Raw genomic sequence first — 13149 nt, 5'->3', positions numbered from 1 at the left:
ACCTGCCCCTTCCCCCAACTTGGTACCCCAGGTCCCCACAACACGCCAGACTCCAAGGCTGTGTTTTGAGTACAGAGGTATTGAATGGGTAGGAAAAAAAAAGATCCGGCATATGATTGGATGTGGGCGGCTAGAGTCCGCCCCTCCACTTAACCACCAACCAATGATCTGGCTCTCTCGAAGGACGCCTGTCATGTACTCCTCCCCAGCGTGGCGTGATGTTGGGGCGGGGAGGGGGAAAACTAAAACTTCCTGTCCCGCGCTCGAACAGCTTCCGGCGGGAGCCGGAAGCCCCGCTTCTGGACAGACTCAGGGACCGGGGACTGCTGGCCGCCCAGGACAAGAAGGTGAGAGCGAGCATTATCTGCGTCCGCTCCGAGTCAGCCCCGGGTGACGGCCGCGCGGCGGGGGGCAGCCTGCGCGGAGGCGGAAGGTGTAGCTGCAGGTCTTTGAAGGGAAAGTGGGAGGGGAAAGGGAAGCTGCCCTCCGGAGACTTCTTTCCCGGGAGTCAGCCCCGCTCCAGGTGGGGGGTGGGGTGGGGGGGCATCCTGTCCGAGGCCTCCGGGGCTGCGGTCTTAGGCCTCGGGCCTCCTCCCCCGGAGGGCCCAGGCGCGCCCTGAAGCCCCGGGGTGTCCGAGGTTTCCGATGGGGTCTCTAGGGCGACGCTGGTTTACTATGTCGGGCACACCCGGCCTCCCCCTCCCCCGAGCTGAGCTCCTTGTCCGAGGGCTCTGGAAAAAATGGAGGCCTCGGGTGGCTTTCCTCGCTTGGCAGAGGCCGCGTCCGGGCTGGACATGTCATCCCGTGCTGTCTTCAGCTCCCCCGTTCTCGCTGGGGGTCCACCGAGGGGAGGTTCGTGCTAGAGGGAGGGTGAGCCGGCCGACTGCAGCTGCCCGTCATTCCGGGAACGGGAAAGGAAGGGGCAAGGTGGCTGAAGGCTGAAATCTTTTTCCTGCATTTTGCACTAATCGCCCCCCTTCATTTAATTTTTTCGAACTCAACAGGACCATAGTGAGTTTTGTTCCCCCTCAAACAAGGGGAAAAAAAGAGATACTTTTTAATTTTTATTAAAAAAAAAAGTTCCTTATAGCTTCCAGCACCCTAAAAATTTCTACCTATCTCATCCATTTCTTGTTTCGAGCCTGGAAGCTAATCTTGGACAGTTTTAAATTGAGAATGCTTGAAGTTGAACATTTTGGTCCTTATTTTTGATAGAAGTGGTTTCTCAAAATTCATGTGAGTAGCCTCGGTGATTGAGTGGCCCCAGCCTTGGATAAGTACTCCCTCTCCAGTTTGAGTTAGTTGGGTGGGCAAGTCTTGATCAATCTGAGGTTGTTTCTTCAACTTTTAAAATGAGGGGGTTGGTGACCTTGAAAGTCCCTTTGTATTCTTAAAATTATGATCCTATGAATGTTTGTGTTGTGTTTATTTATGTCATAAATACAGAAAATAAAAAATAATTCAGTTTTAAAATAGGGACATTTGTTTTGTGATTGAAAGAGACTATTCTATTGCTGTTGTGTTGTATAAAGAAAGGTCAGTGTTGTAGGATTCAGAAGAAATGTTAGTACTAGCTTTGCTTCTAAACGGCTAGGTGACATTTGGTAAGCAACTACTTAATGATTTTTTTGTCTTAAATTTTTAAATTAGTAAAATGCAGGGATTGATTCACTTCCCAACTTAAATTAGTCTATGTTGGTTTGGACAGGATAGGGCCTTTGCTATTCTGAAATTCATTGGTTCTAACATGATAGTATCAAGTATTCTATAATTATCAGTAGAATTCGTTGATCTTTTAAACTCCATCCAAATATTTGGAAATTATCAGTTTTCTTTATGAATCATATTTCTTGGCTTTTGAAAATGTTTTATCTGCAAGATGCACTATCATCAGTAGGATTTGTCTGTTAATCTGTTAAAATACTGTTGACATTGTTTCCTGTGGCCCAAGCTACTGGTATCGTTCAGATTTTATTTGTATTAATAATTTAGGCAAGTACATTGCTATGTTTTAATGGATGACTATTAAGCAAGTATTTAAAATATATTTTTTATGTTGTGGACCATTGCTGCCTTATTTATTAGTTCTTACTATGTGCTAGGCAGGCATTGTGGATAAAAAATTAAAGCTGTTCCTGTCCTCAAGAAATTTGTATTCTCTTGGTGAGGTACAATATTCTTAACACAAATAAATACAATGTACGGTCAAAATAAACATCCACAATGATTGGTGGAACATTAACAATTATAGTAATTAGAAAAGACTTGTTGAAGGGAGGTAGCATTTGAATTGGATCTTTAAGAGAGCAATGGGACAAAGGAGAATGCCCCATCTCCAAGCACCAATACCTGCATGGAGGCCCAGAAATTTGAGCATATATGCTCAAATATAGTAGACCTGTTTGGCAGGAATGTAAACTAAGAGGAGGTAAAGTATCAACTTAGAAAGAGACTGGAACTGGGAGAAAATAACAAATAGAGCCCTTGAAACTTTTTGAGCAGAAGAAAGATTTGCTTTTTAGGTTACCTATATTTTAGAAATATTAACTTGACAACTGTTGGCAAAATAAAAAGATTAGATACAAGGACCAGTTAATAATCCAAAATCATCCACAAATGTGATGATCATAATGGAGACATAAAGTAGTTGTGATGTAAGGTGGGGATAAGAGCAAGAATAAAGAGAATATTAAACGATAAAATCAACAAGATCTGGCAGCTGATTGGATATGAGGAGAGGGGTGTGTGTTTGAGTGGAATTTATCTTACAAACTGTGGGGCTTCCTGTAAACAGAAAATAAGGAAATTAATAAGAAAAATGGGTTTACAAGGAAAATAATGAGCTCTGTTTTGGATGTGTTGAGTTTATCATGTCTTTTGACATCTAATGTTTACAACTGGAGAAAGAGAGGTGAAGGTTGTATGTATAGATTTGAGAGTCATTGCTATAGGGAAGATAATTGAATTGAAAGCTGTTGAGATTATAGAGAGTGCAAAGATAGAAAAGGAGAAGACCCAAGATAGTCCACAAATACATCCACAAAAAGGTAGATAAGTAGGATGTAATTCTGCAAAGACTGCTCTAGAAAGATCCACTGGACAGTTAGAAAGAAATACATACTTTGCAATAGAGGAGACTAATGAATAATCTTAAATGCCATGGAGACATCAAGTAAGATGATTACTGAGGAAAAAGCCTTTGAGTTTGGCAATTAAATGAAGATTGGTAATTTTGGAGAAAGTTAATAATTGAAGTTTCAGTTGAGCAACAAGGCCAAAAGTAAAAATACAGGGGACTGAGAAATGAGTGAGAATAGAGGAAGTAGAGACAATAAGTAACAAACTTATTTTCTGGGATTTTGAATGTGAAAGGCATAGTAGCTTGAGAGAATGATAGTGAAGGATAGTCAAGTATTGTCATTATTTTATAGATGGGAATATAGATTCAAAAGTTACATTGCTAGGGAAATACAATCCAGATGCAGTGGAATAATCCAAGAGAGTATTCCCTGGGTTCATTCATTGCAAAGTTTTGTAGAATCTGAAATTTTGTTTCAATATTTAAATTCCATTGAATAACAGTAAAGTTAGCAATCTAGTGTGCTTAATGCTTTTTTAAAAAAAGTGTTACTATGCAGATAATGGACCAAATAGTTTTTTTTTCCCTTTATGTGAATGAAACAAAACAAAAAAAAAGAATATGCATAGTTATTGGGGTACTTTCAGCTAGTATTTTGGTCTTATATCCTTGTCAGTATTTTTATTATAGCTTTTTATTTACAAGTATGCATGGGTAATTTTACAGCATTGACAATTGCCAAACCTTTTGTTTCAATTTTTCCCCTCTTTCTCTCTCCCCATCCCCCCATGGCAGGTTGACCAATACATGTTAAATATGTTAAAGTATAAATTAAATACAATGCTAAGTATACATGTCCTAACACTTATTTTGCTGTGCAAAAAGAATCGGACTTTGAAATAGTGTACTATTAGCCTGTGAAGGAAATAAAAAATGCAGGCGGACAAAAAATATAGGGATTGGGAATTCTATGTAATGGTTCATAGTCATCTCCCAGACTTCTTTCAATGAGTATAGCTGCTTCAATTCATTACTGCTCTATTGAAACTGATTTGGTTCATCTCATTGCTGGAGATGGCCATGTCCATCAGAATTGATCATTATACAGTATTGTTGTTGAAGTATATAATGATCTCCTGGTTCTGCCCATTTTATTCAGCATCAGTTCATGTAAGTCTCACCAGGCCTTTCTGTTGACCATGCTTCTATTATCTTTATAGCTATTGTGGGCTTTTGGGGCGGATATAAAGATTAGAAAATAGAACAGGGATTGGAATTGAGCTTTAGGAGGTAAGAGTTGGATAAAGAGTTGCTGACCATGTCAGCAATCTATAAAAACATTTTTTGATAAACTAAGTAGTAGTTGAAAAACAGCTATATTTTGGGAATAGAAAGTGAAGAATGAAGAATGTCATAAGATCAAAATCTCCTTGTTATGATTGTATATAAATAGTTGACTTTTATGTCTGGTTTAGATTCATTAATAAGTAAAGATTTTGATATTTCCTAAATCAAACATTAAGATTAAACAAAAAACAACATTGTTGTATCAGAGAGAAGGGGAGAGTCTGAAGAGTTGGAATCCTACTGACTAAGGGTAACTATAGTTGGTTGTGCCTGCCTTGATAGGTGTCATAGTGAAAGGGCTGACTATGGCCATTTTCAAACAAGTTATCTAATCAGAAGCTGTGTAGTCTTTAATTTTTCTCAAGTTCTTTCTCATTGTATTTAAATGTCTTCATAGATGTAGGGAAAACTAAATTAAGTTGATTTAAAAGGGTTTGGGAAGTTGGGGTTAAGTAATCCAGTAGGTTCTGTTATGCTGTTTTTATTCTCTAACATTCAGTTCAGCATTTTTAAGCACCTACTTTGTAGCAGTATTATAAAGACAAAAAAGCCCCTAACCTCAAAGAACTTAGGTTTTACTGAGGACATTATGCAAGATAGTTTGAATAGGAAGAGAAAATTGACAAATTTAGGATCTGAAAAGTTATAAAACAAAAAGTATTTTGAACTCTGTCTGACACAATGTCAAGTGCTAGTAGTTGGAATAAGACAGGAAAAATAAATAGAATGATAAAATGGGTCAGAATGTCATTATTTGCAGGTGATGTGATATAAAACATGACTGTCTCAACCAAAAGTTAATTAGAAATATATTCAGTAAAGTTGCAGGCTTTAAGAGATATATTAATGTTATATGTTGGATCTGTGATCTCATTTGTTGTGAATGTTTTCTGCAGTGATGCTGATTAAGCCCATCGATACCTGCTTTTCCTGTTTTACCATGAAAAAATCTTTTCAGTAAAGTTTTAGATAATTTTTAAAAATCTCATTAAATAGCCATTAAATATTTGGGAATTGTTATACACAGTCCACCCACACAGTCTCAAATTCAGTGTAGTTTTAAGGCTTATTAACTTCAAAACTTCAATTAATAATCATGAAAATAATTATTTATTGTTGTTAATTTGAAAAAAAAACAATCCATTTTTACTCTGTTAATTTGGCCCACCAATAAACATAGAAATTGAGGCTTTTGGGATACTGTAATATATGATTTTGAATGGGACAAAACTTGTGAAACTGAAATGATAGATAATTGAAGAAAACTAATGAAGGGGACATTTTGGCTGTGCAAAATTAGTGAAATAAAAATGATAATGTTCCCCAAATTAATTCAAATATTTAAATTTGTTTTGATTATTCAAATTGAGCAGAATGAAACTATGCAAAGTAACTGATTTCTTCATAGAATTCAATAAAATACTTAGTATAGTTTATACAGAAAAACTTAAAGAGGTGAGATCTCAAAGGGGTTAATGGGAAGTACAAAAAGCTAGTGAGTAGACATTTGTAATTATAAAAATAAGGGCTTGATTAATTGCACATTATCATAATGGGAAGCTGTCATATAACTTAGGTAAATATGAAGATTATAAACAAATTTAGGAAGACCTTATGAAATCATGCAAAGGGGGGAAAAACAGTACTAGAACAGAATATACATTGTGACCAAAAAAGAGGAAAAAAAAGAATATAAGCTGATGGGAATTTGAAGAGGAATAATTGGCAAGTTAGAAATAATTTATATTTGTTAATAATTTAAATATAAATCCTTTTCAAACAAGTTTATCATGGTTTATTGAGTAACATTAAATTGGCAGTTTAAAAAAAAAAAACATTACCAATGACCAATGGACTTGGTTTGTAGATGCAAATTATATTTTAGAAATAATTTGTGTTTGTTAATAATTTAAATGTAAATCCTTTTCAAGTAAGTTTATTATGGTTTATTGAGTAACATTAAATTGGCAGTTTTAAAAAAAATCACTAGCAATGGACTTGGTTTATAGATGCAAATTATACTTAATATTATTTAAAGAGCTGAATTTGTCAACTTTTAGGATACATTGTGACTGTTCCAGAGACCCCTATTAAGCACTGTCTGTTCCTTCCCAATATTCCAGTTTTCACTAGGTAAAGAAAGAGGTCTGTCCTAGAAGCTAAAAAAAATCAGTTTCCATTAAAACCTAATAAACAGAAAGGGTGGGAAGTACTTATTAAATATTTTTTAGTCATTTCCCGATTTCTTCTAGGTTTGGGATTCATTTCCTTGATTTGTTTAGAAGTAGGCATGTAGCCATGTTAAAAAACCTAGAGACTCAAGATTAATCGCTAGAAAAGCATAACTGACTATTGATGCCCAATAGAGATATGTCCAGTTGTACAGATAGACCCAGGAGCAGATCTTATTTTAGTGGTACTTGAAGGAAATATTCAGGCAGTATGCCAGGTGATACAAGGGTAGGAAGTAAGTTTAAGGAAAAAGAGAACAAGGTAAGATAGACAAAGCAACTGAAAGGTAGGTTCCTAAGATGGATTTGGATAATTTTTTTTTACAGAATAACATTGCATGTAAGGTTAGAGATGCAGGAAGAATCTGAAAAGAGAGTGAGGGTATTTTGAAAGGTGGACTTGGGGACTTGTGATTAATTTTGTGTGAGAAAAAATAAAAAATGTTTTCATAAACATTTTCTAAATTATTTCTATAGGGTGAAAAATAAGAATTTCAATAAAACAAATATTTGTTGAGGATTTATATATACTGAACATGCTGCTTTTTAGGTAAAAAAATTTTTTTTCATCCTGCTGGTAATAGCCATTCAAACTAGTATGGACTCACAGACTCGGTCTCTGAAAGAATTTGGCCTGTAAGAAAGTAACAACTTAAATATAAATTGAAGATGTCACACATAACATTGACAGTGATCAGTGTTTACTACTATCCCTTCATCATTATAACAGTGGTAAATGTGGGGGTGACTAATGAAAATTTGATGTTATAATAAGTTTTGGGGATGATTTTTCAAAAACTTGTTTGCATTGTTGATTTGGTTGAGAACTTTTGATTTTGAGTCTTTGTTATTTACCAGGAATTCTAAGCTGATTATATTTTCTGTTTTAGGTTAAATTGATTAACTGCCCAGAACAACTTAACTACAAGAAGATCATTGTACTCTTTTGGAAAATATGAGAATAACAGAAGGTGGTTATTGACTCTTAGTTGAGCTTTGTAACTCCCCTTAACAGTTACAGGATTTGGAAGCTGAATCAATGTTATCAGATGAGTTAGAGTCCAAACCGGAGGTAAGCATAATCAGCTGGATTTATCTTCTTTCCATGGGCCATGGCTTATAATTATTGTTTATTCTTTTATCAAAAGAGGTTTTCCTTAGGAATTTTAAATTAGTGCTTTATCCTATCTCTTTCTCAAAGTATGTTTAAATTAACTGGAAATTACTATAGATAATTTACAATATGATGAAATTTACATGGTTGAGAAGTAATAATGTTGCCAGAAACATACCATATCTTCTTTCCTTCTCCCCTCCTCCCCCCCCCCCAGGATCACACAACTAGGAAGTATTCACGTGCCTGCCCCCCCCCCGCCCAGTTGGGGTTATATGACTTGCCCAGGATCACACAACTAGGAAGTATTAAAGTGTCTGAGGCCAGATTTGAACTCGGGTCCTACTGACTTCAGGGCTGGTGCTCTAACCACTGCACCAACTAGTTGCCCCATACCATATCTTTTTTATGTATTTCTAAAATATTTCAAATAATACAGAAGTATAAACCATTTTTGTTTGTTTTTTATTGATGGGCATGGACCTGTTGTTGCTACTCCTGTTTAGGAATCATGGAATTTCAGATTTGGGAGAGGCCATCATCCCTTCTCCGTACCTAACAAAAATCTTTTCTATAATACATCAGCCTTGTCTTGAAGACTGCAATTTGGGAGAAACCATTTTTTCTTAGGGCAGCCCATTGCACTTTTTTTGTGTGTGTGGTGAAAACTGTAATAAATTAAACATATTGTTTTCAAAGCTATCCTGCTTTTCTATGTTTCCTTCTAAGTTATTCTCTGCTGTACACTTTTATCTCCATCCTCTCCTCAACCTAGAGAAAAACAAGAGTTACGTTTTTGTGCATGCTTGTGCAGAAAGAGAGAGATAGGCAGGCGTGTGCACACACACAACCATGCTATACATACTTCTTTTAATCTGTTCTTTCTTTGGGGGAGATAGCATCTTTCTTCATTGGTCCTTTGTAGTCAGTTTGAGTGTTTAGGATATTCAAAATGAATTAGTCATTCAAGTTCTTAGGACATTATTTCTGTAACAGTATATGTAGTTTTTTTTGATATTGCTCGTTTCACTTTTCAGTATTTCTTGTCTTTCTAGGTTTTTCTAAAATCAGCCAACTCATCATTTCTTGTAAGCAGAGTAGTATTCATTACAATCATAATTCACAACTTGTTTAGCCATTCCCCAGTTGAAGAATATCTATCATATTAGCCAATCTGATAGATGTGAGATGATATTTCAAAGTTGTTTTAATTTGCTTTTCTCTAATTAATAATGGCTTAGAGCATGATTATATAATTTTGATTTTGTTTTTATTAGTTTCTTTGAAATCCTTAACTTGAATGTTTTCATCAAAAAAATGCCTGTTCATATTCTTTGGTCATTTATCAATTTCATTCATATTATAAATTTGACAAAGTTCTTTTTGTATTTGAGAAATGAAACCTCTATCTGAGCTGCTGTCTATGAAAAATTTCCCCCAATTTTCTGCTTTCCTTCTAACCATGGCTACATTGGTTTTATTTGCACAAATCCCTTTTAATTTAGTATAATTGAAATGATCCATTTTATACCTCACAATGCTCTCTTTCTTTTATTTATTCATAAATTGTTCCTTACCCATGAGTCTGATAGGTAATATGTTTCATGTTCTAATTTTCTCTTATTTGCCTTCTTGATGTAGGCCATGGATACATTTTGATTATATCTTACTACAAGTTGTAAGATATTGTTCTTTGTTCAATTTCTGCTTTCCAATTTTCCCAATAATTTTCGCCAAATAATGAATTCTAACCAGAAAAATCAATCTTCTACGTTACTGCCCTTCAGGTACTTAAGAAAAATATATTAAATTCACCTTCAGTCTTGTTTTTTTTCCAAGTTAACATTTCTCTTTTGTTAACATTCTCAGTTAATTCAATTCATTTTTTTATATGGCCTGATCTTAAGGCCTTTTACCATCTTGATTTTTTCCCCTAATGCTTTCTTTTTTTTAATCAGTGCTTAAATTAATCTGTGTAGTAATCTACATATACAGATTCTTGCCTATTATGTGCAACATTCATCCCAGTCCATCTGTAAGTTTGCAGTAAAGGTTTCACACATATCCTGTTTAGGCCTGGGAGGAGGGATAAAAGGGTGAGAATGGGGTGCTGGGGGTAGGGATGGCGAATGGCTTTCTCACCATTCTTTATGTCATGAGGATACAGCAGTGAAATGAATAACGGGTTATCTAGGGGTTATCGTACACTCTCACCACATCAGTGGAATTAGTTCCCAAATCTTGCCTTTTCTATCTCTAATAGAAACCACATCACTTAGGTTAAGGTATAATTAGATAATACCTTCTTGGGCACAGAAAAGCATAATGTGTTATGACTAGTTAAGGAAGGATCATTTTAAAAATGAAAATATGTAGTATAACTTGTTTTATTCATTATTAATATTTCATGCTTCTATACCAGAAGACTTATAATGTTTGGTTGTGGCAGTTGGTGACGGTGGTGGTGGTGGTGGTGGTGGTGGTGGTGGTGGTGGTGGTGGTGGTAGGGATGATGGTGATGATGTGTGTGTTTGTGTTTTAAGTAAACTCCTTTTGTGTTTTTGTCAGGTAGATATAATATACTCCAATGACTATATTCCTTCTGTGTCTGCCTTTACTGGTCTTCACTCAGATGCATCTGTTATGCTTTCTTCTCTCTCTAGTTTGTCATTTTCACTGCATTAACAGTTTTCCTCAATATATAATTTTATTGAAGAAAATAGAACCAATGCCATATACAAATGAAAACATTTAAAAGTACATAAATGCATTAAGTTGTGCCTAATAAACAGATAATGAACCATACTTTCTGCTGAATAGAAAGGAAGAAACGATTCAGTGTTGAGATGGGAAGATAATATCCCTCCTATGATGTTTAAAAGATTTTACTAATGCACATGCCCTCCCCCCCCCACACACACAGAGGCATATGTATACGTACATGTGTGCTTGTATATATGTGTAAACAGTATACCATTTCACCTATTTTTAACCTATCCAGTTTCTAAAATCTGCCTTTTTCTTATCCTATTTCTAAAGTCTGCTAAATCCATAGTCTTAGTCTAGTCTCATCTTATGTCTCAATGATAATGAGTTTAAATTTTCTTGCCTTACTCATCTTGCTTGTAACTTCTACTTTTGTGTAAACATCTAAAGGTCTTGGGTTTTATTATTGGTTTCTTTCTTAGATTTTGTGTCTTGTGAACTTGTGGGTATTTATATTATCTTTTGTAATTACTATTTTAGCTGTGCCTCTGTTTTCAAAACTATTTTTCTCATTCTCATTATATATATCTTCCCCCAACCTGTGAGGATCCTCCAGATAAAATCAAATAAAGTCAATCAGTAATCATCAAACTTGACAGTAGGCCACATTCCACATATCTACACAGTGCTAACCCTCTTTACAGAAAACAGAGAAGTGAACTTCATCTTTCCTCTAGGACCAAGATTGGTCATTGTATTTAAAGAGTTTAGCTGCTTTTGTTTTTGAATATGTTTTCCTAGCCATTCTATACACTTTCCTACCAGTTCTGCTTTTTTTGCTCTGAATTAATTCATGCAATTCTTGCCACTTTTATCTGATTTCCTTACTTTTGTTTATTATGGTACAATAATTTTATATTTATAATATCATAATTCAGCCACTTCCCAAGATATGTACCTACTTTATTTTTACTTTCTTCCTATCATAAAATTTTTTTCTACTGCCATTTTTTTTTTTTAATTATTGCTTTTTATTTACAAGATATATGCATGGGTAATTTTTCAGTATTGACCTTTGCAAAACCTTTTGTTCCAATTTTTCCTCTCCTTCCCCCTACCCCTTTCCCCCAGATGGCAGGTAGACCAATACATGTTAAATATGTTTAAGTAAATGTTAAATACAATATATCTACTGCCATTCTTTATACATTATAGTGAATTTAAATGGTGTCTAGTTTGGCGATTTAACATAGACATTTTTCTCTCCCCTCCCCCCCATTTCTTTTTAGTTGAGTAGATTTTTAAACACTGTAAGTACATTTTTTCTATCCCTTGTTAAGTATATGCTGTTCCATATCAGGAGCACATATATAGTAGTCTAGAAATCCATATCTCATCTTTTTAACCAGTACTATGCTTTCTTGTAGGTTTTTATCTTCCAAATCCCTTGCCTTTGATCAACAGCAGTAATGAAAACATGTCCTCTGCCCTAAGATGTTCAGTTTTTTTTAAACAAGACTTAATTAACTTTAGCAGTACTTTTTAGATTCCTTTGTACTCATGTTTGTTATCAGAAGTGTGTAGTAATCATACAGTTTAATAAGTCTTCTTTCATTAGGACAATACATTTGTCTTATTAGATTGACTTTTGCCATTTTTTAGGTTTAATTTGCCAATTTGTAGAGTGAGATTAAAAACTTGAGATTGTTTTGAAAGGCATTATCTTAGTCTGTACTTTGCATATAGATACTTGGTTATAACAAAAATGCAAACTTCTCACATTCAGAGAAAGACACTGGACACAGGAAAGCCTCCTGAATATGAGATTCTCTGGCCTTGTCTTATCTTGTTAGTAGCTTCTTCAACTCCATAATTGCTTTTTTCCCTCTAGCACTTTATCTACAACTTGATAATCACATCAACTCCTTTCCTTTCTCCAGTTAACTTTTTATCTTGTTTCATCAGAATTCTCTCTTTATTTTTTTAGCTCAAATTCTTGATAACTTTATCTGCTTCTTCATTTCCTCTCAAATTTCTCTTCCCTAAATTCATTCTCTGGTCTACTTCATAATTCCAAAGTCTTTTAAATCAACACAATTCCATCTTAATTTCAAAACATCTTTTCCCCCATAGGAAAAAGAAACAGAAAGAAAGCAGTGGCTAAAATATTTTTTCCATATTTAATTATTTTATCTAACTTTTTCATTTTTATGAGAGCAGACCTCTTTTACCCTCTTTTTGAATACTGTGTCAAAATTCTGCATTATCTCTTCCAGGTATAGTTAGTGAGATAAACTATTAAGCCTTTAATAATGATACCCTCACTTTTGGGGACACACAGAGATTCATAGCACCCCTTCATTTGATTTCCCTCTCTATCTTCTTCCCCTTAACAGCTGCTGGTCCAGTTTGTTCAGAACACGTCAATACCACTGGGACAAGGTCTGGTGGAATCTGAAACTAAAGATATCACTTGTCTGTCCCTGCTGCCTGTTACTGAGACCTCAGAATGCAGCCGGCTCGTGTTACCAGGTAACATTTACAATCACAAATAAATGAACAAAATGGCAATAGGATGATAGAATCAACCAATCTGTAAACATATTTTCAATACTTACTATTTATGCTTAGTGAGTGCTTAGGGTTTAGCATTGAAAGGGACTTAAATTATT

General features: G+C 35.2%; 1 protein-coding gene across 4 annotated transcripts in view; it reads left to right on the top strand.

Moving 5' to 3' along the window:
- Positions 1-250: 250 nt before the first annotated feature.
- The window catches only part of ZNF410 (zinc finger protein 410), a 34639-nt gene continuing 21740 nt past the window's right edge, over positions 251-13149 (top strand). For all 4 annotated transcript variants that reach the window (XM_031952542.1, XM_012548196.2, XM_012548194.2 and 1 more), the window contains exons 1-3: positions 251-347; positions 7548-7729; positions 12874-13009. In XM_031952542.1, coding sequence (XP_031808402.1) covers positions 7697-7729; positions 12874-13009 — 169 coding nt within the window. In that variant the 5' untranslated portion in view covers positions 251-347; positions 7548-7696. The remainder of the gene's footprint in view (positions 348-7547; positions 7730-12873; positions 13010-13149) is intronic.

Source organism: Sarcophilus harrisii, chromosome 2 (assembly GCF_902635505.1).
Source record: "Sarcophilus harrisii chromosome 2, mSarHar1.11, whole genome shotgun sequence".
In the NCBI taxonomy this organism is placed as follows: domain Eukaryota; kingdom Metazoa; phylum Chordata; class Mammalia; order Dasyuromorphia; family Dasyuridae; genus Sarcophilus; species Sarcophilus harrisii.
The sequence above is the reverse complement of the archived record's forward strand: the minus strand, read 5'-3'. Positions and strand labels throughout refer to the sequence as shown.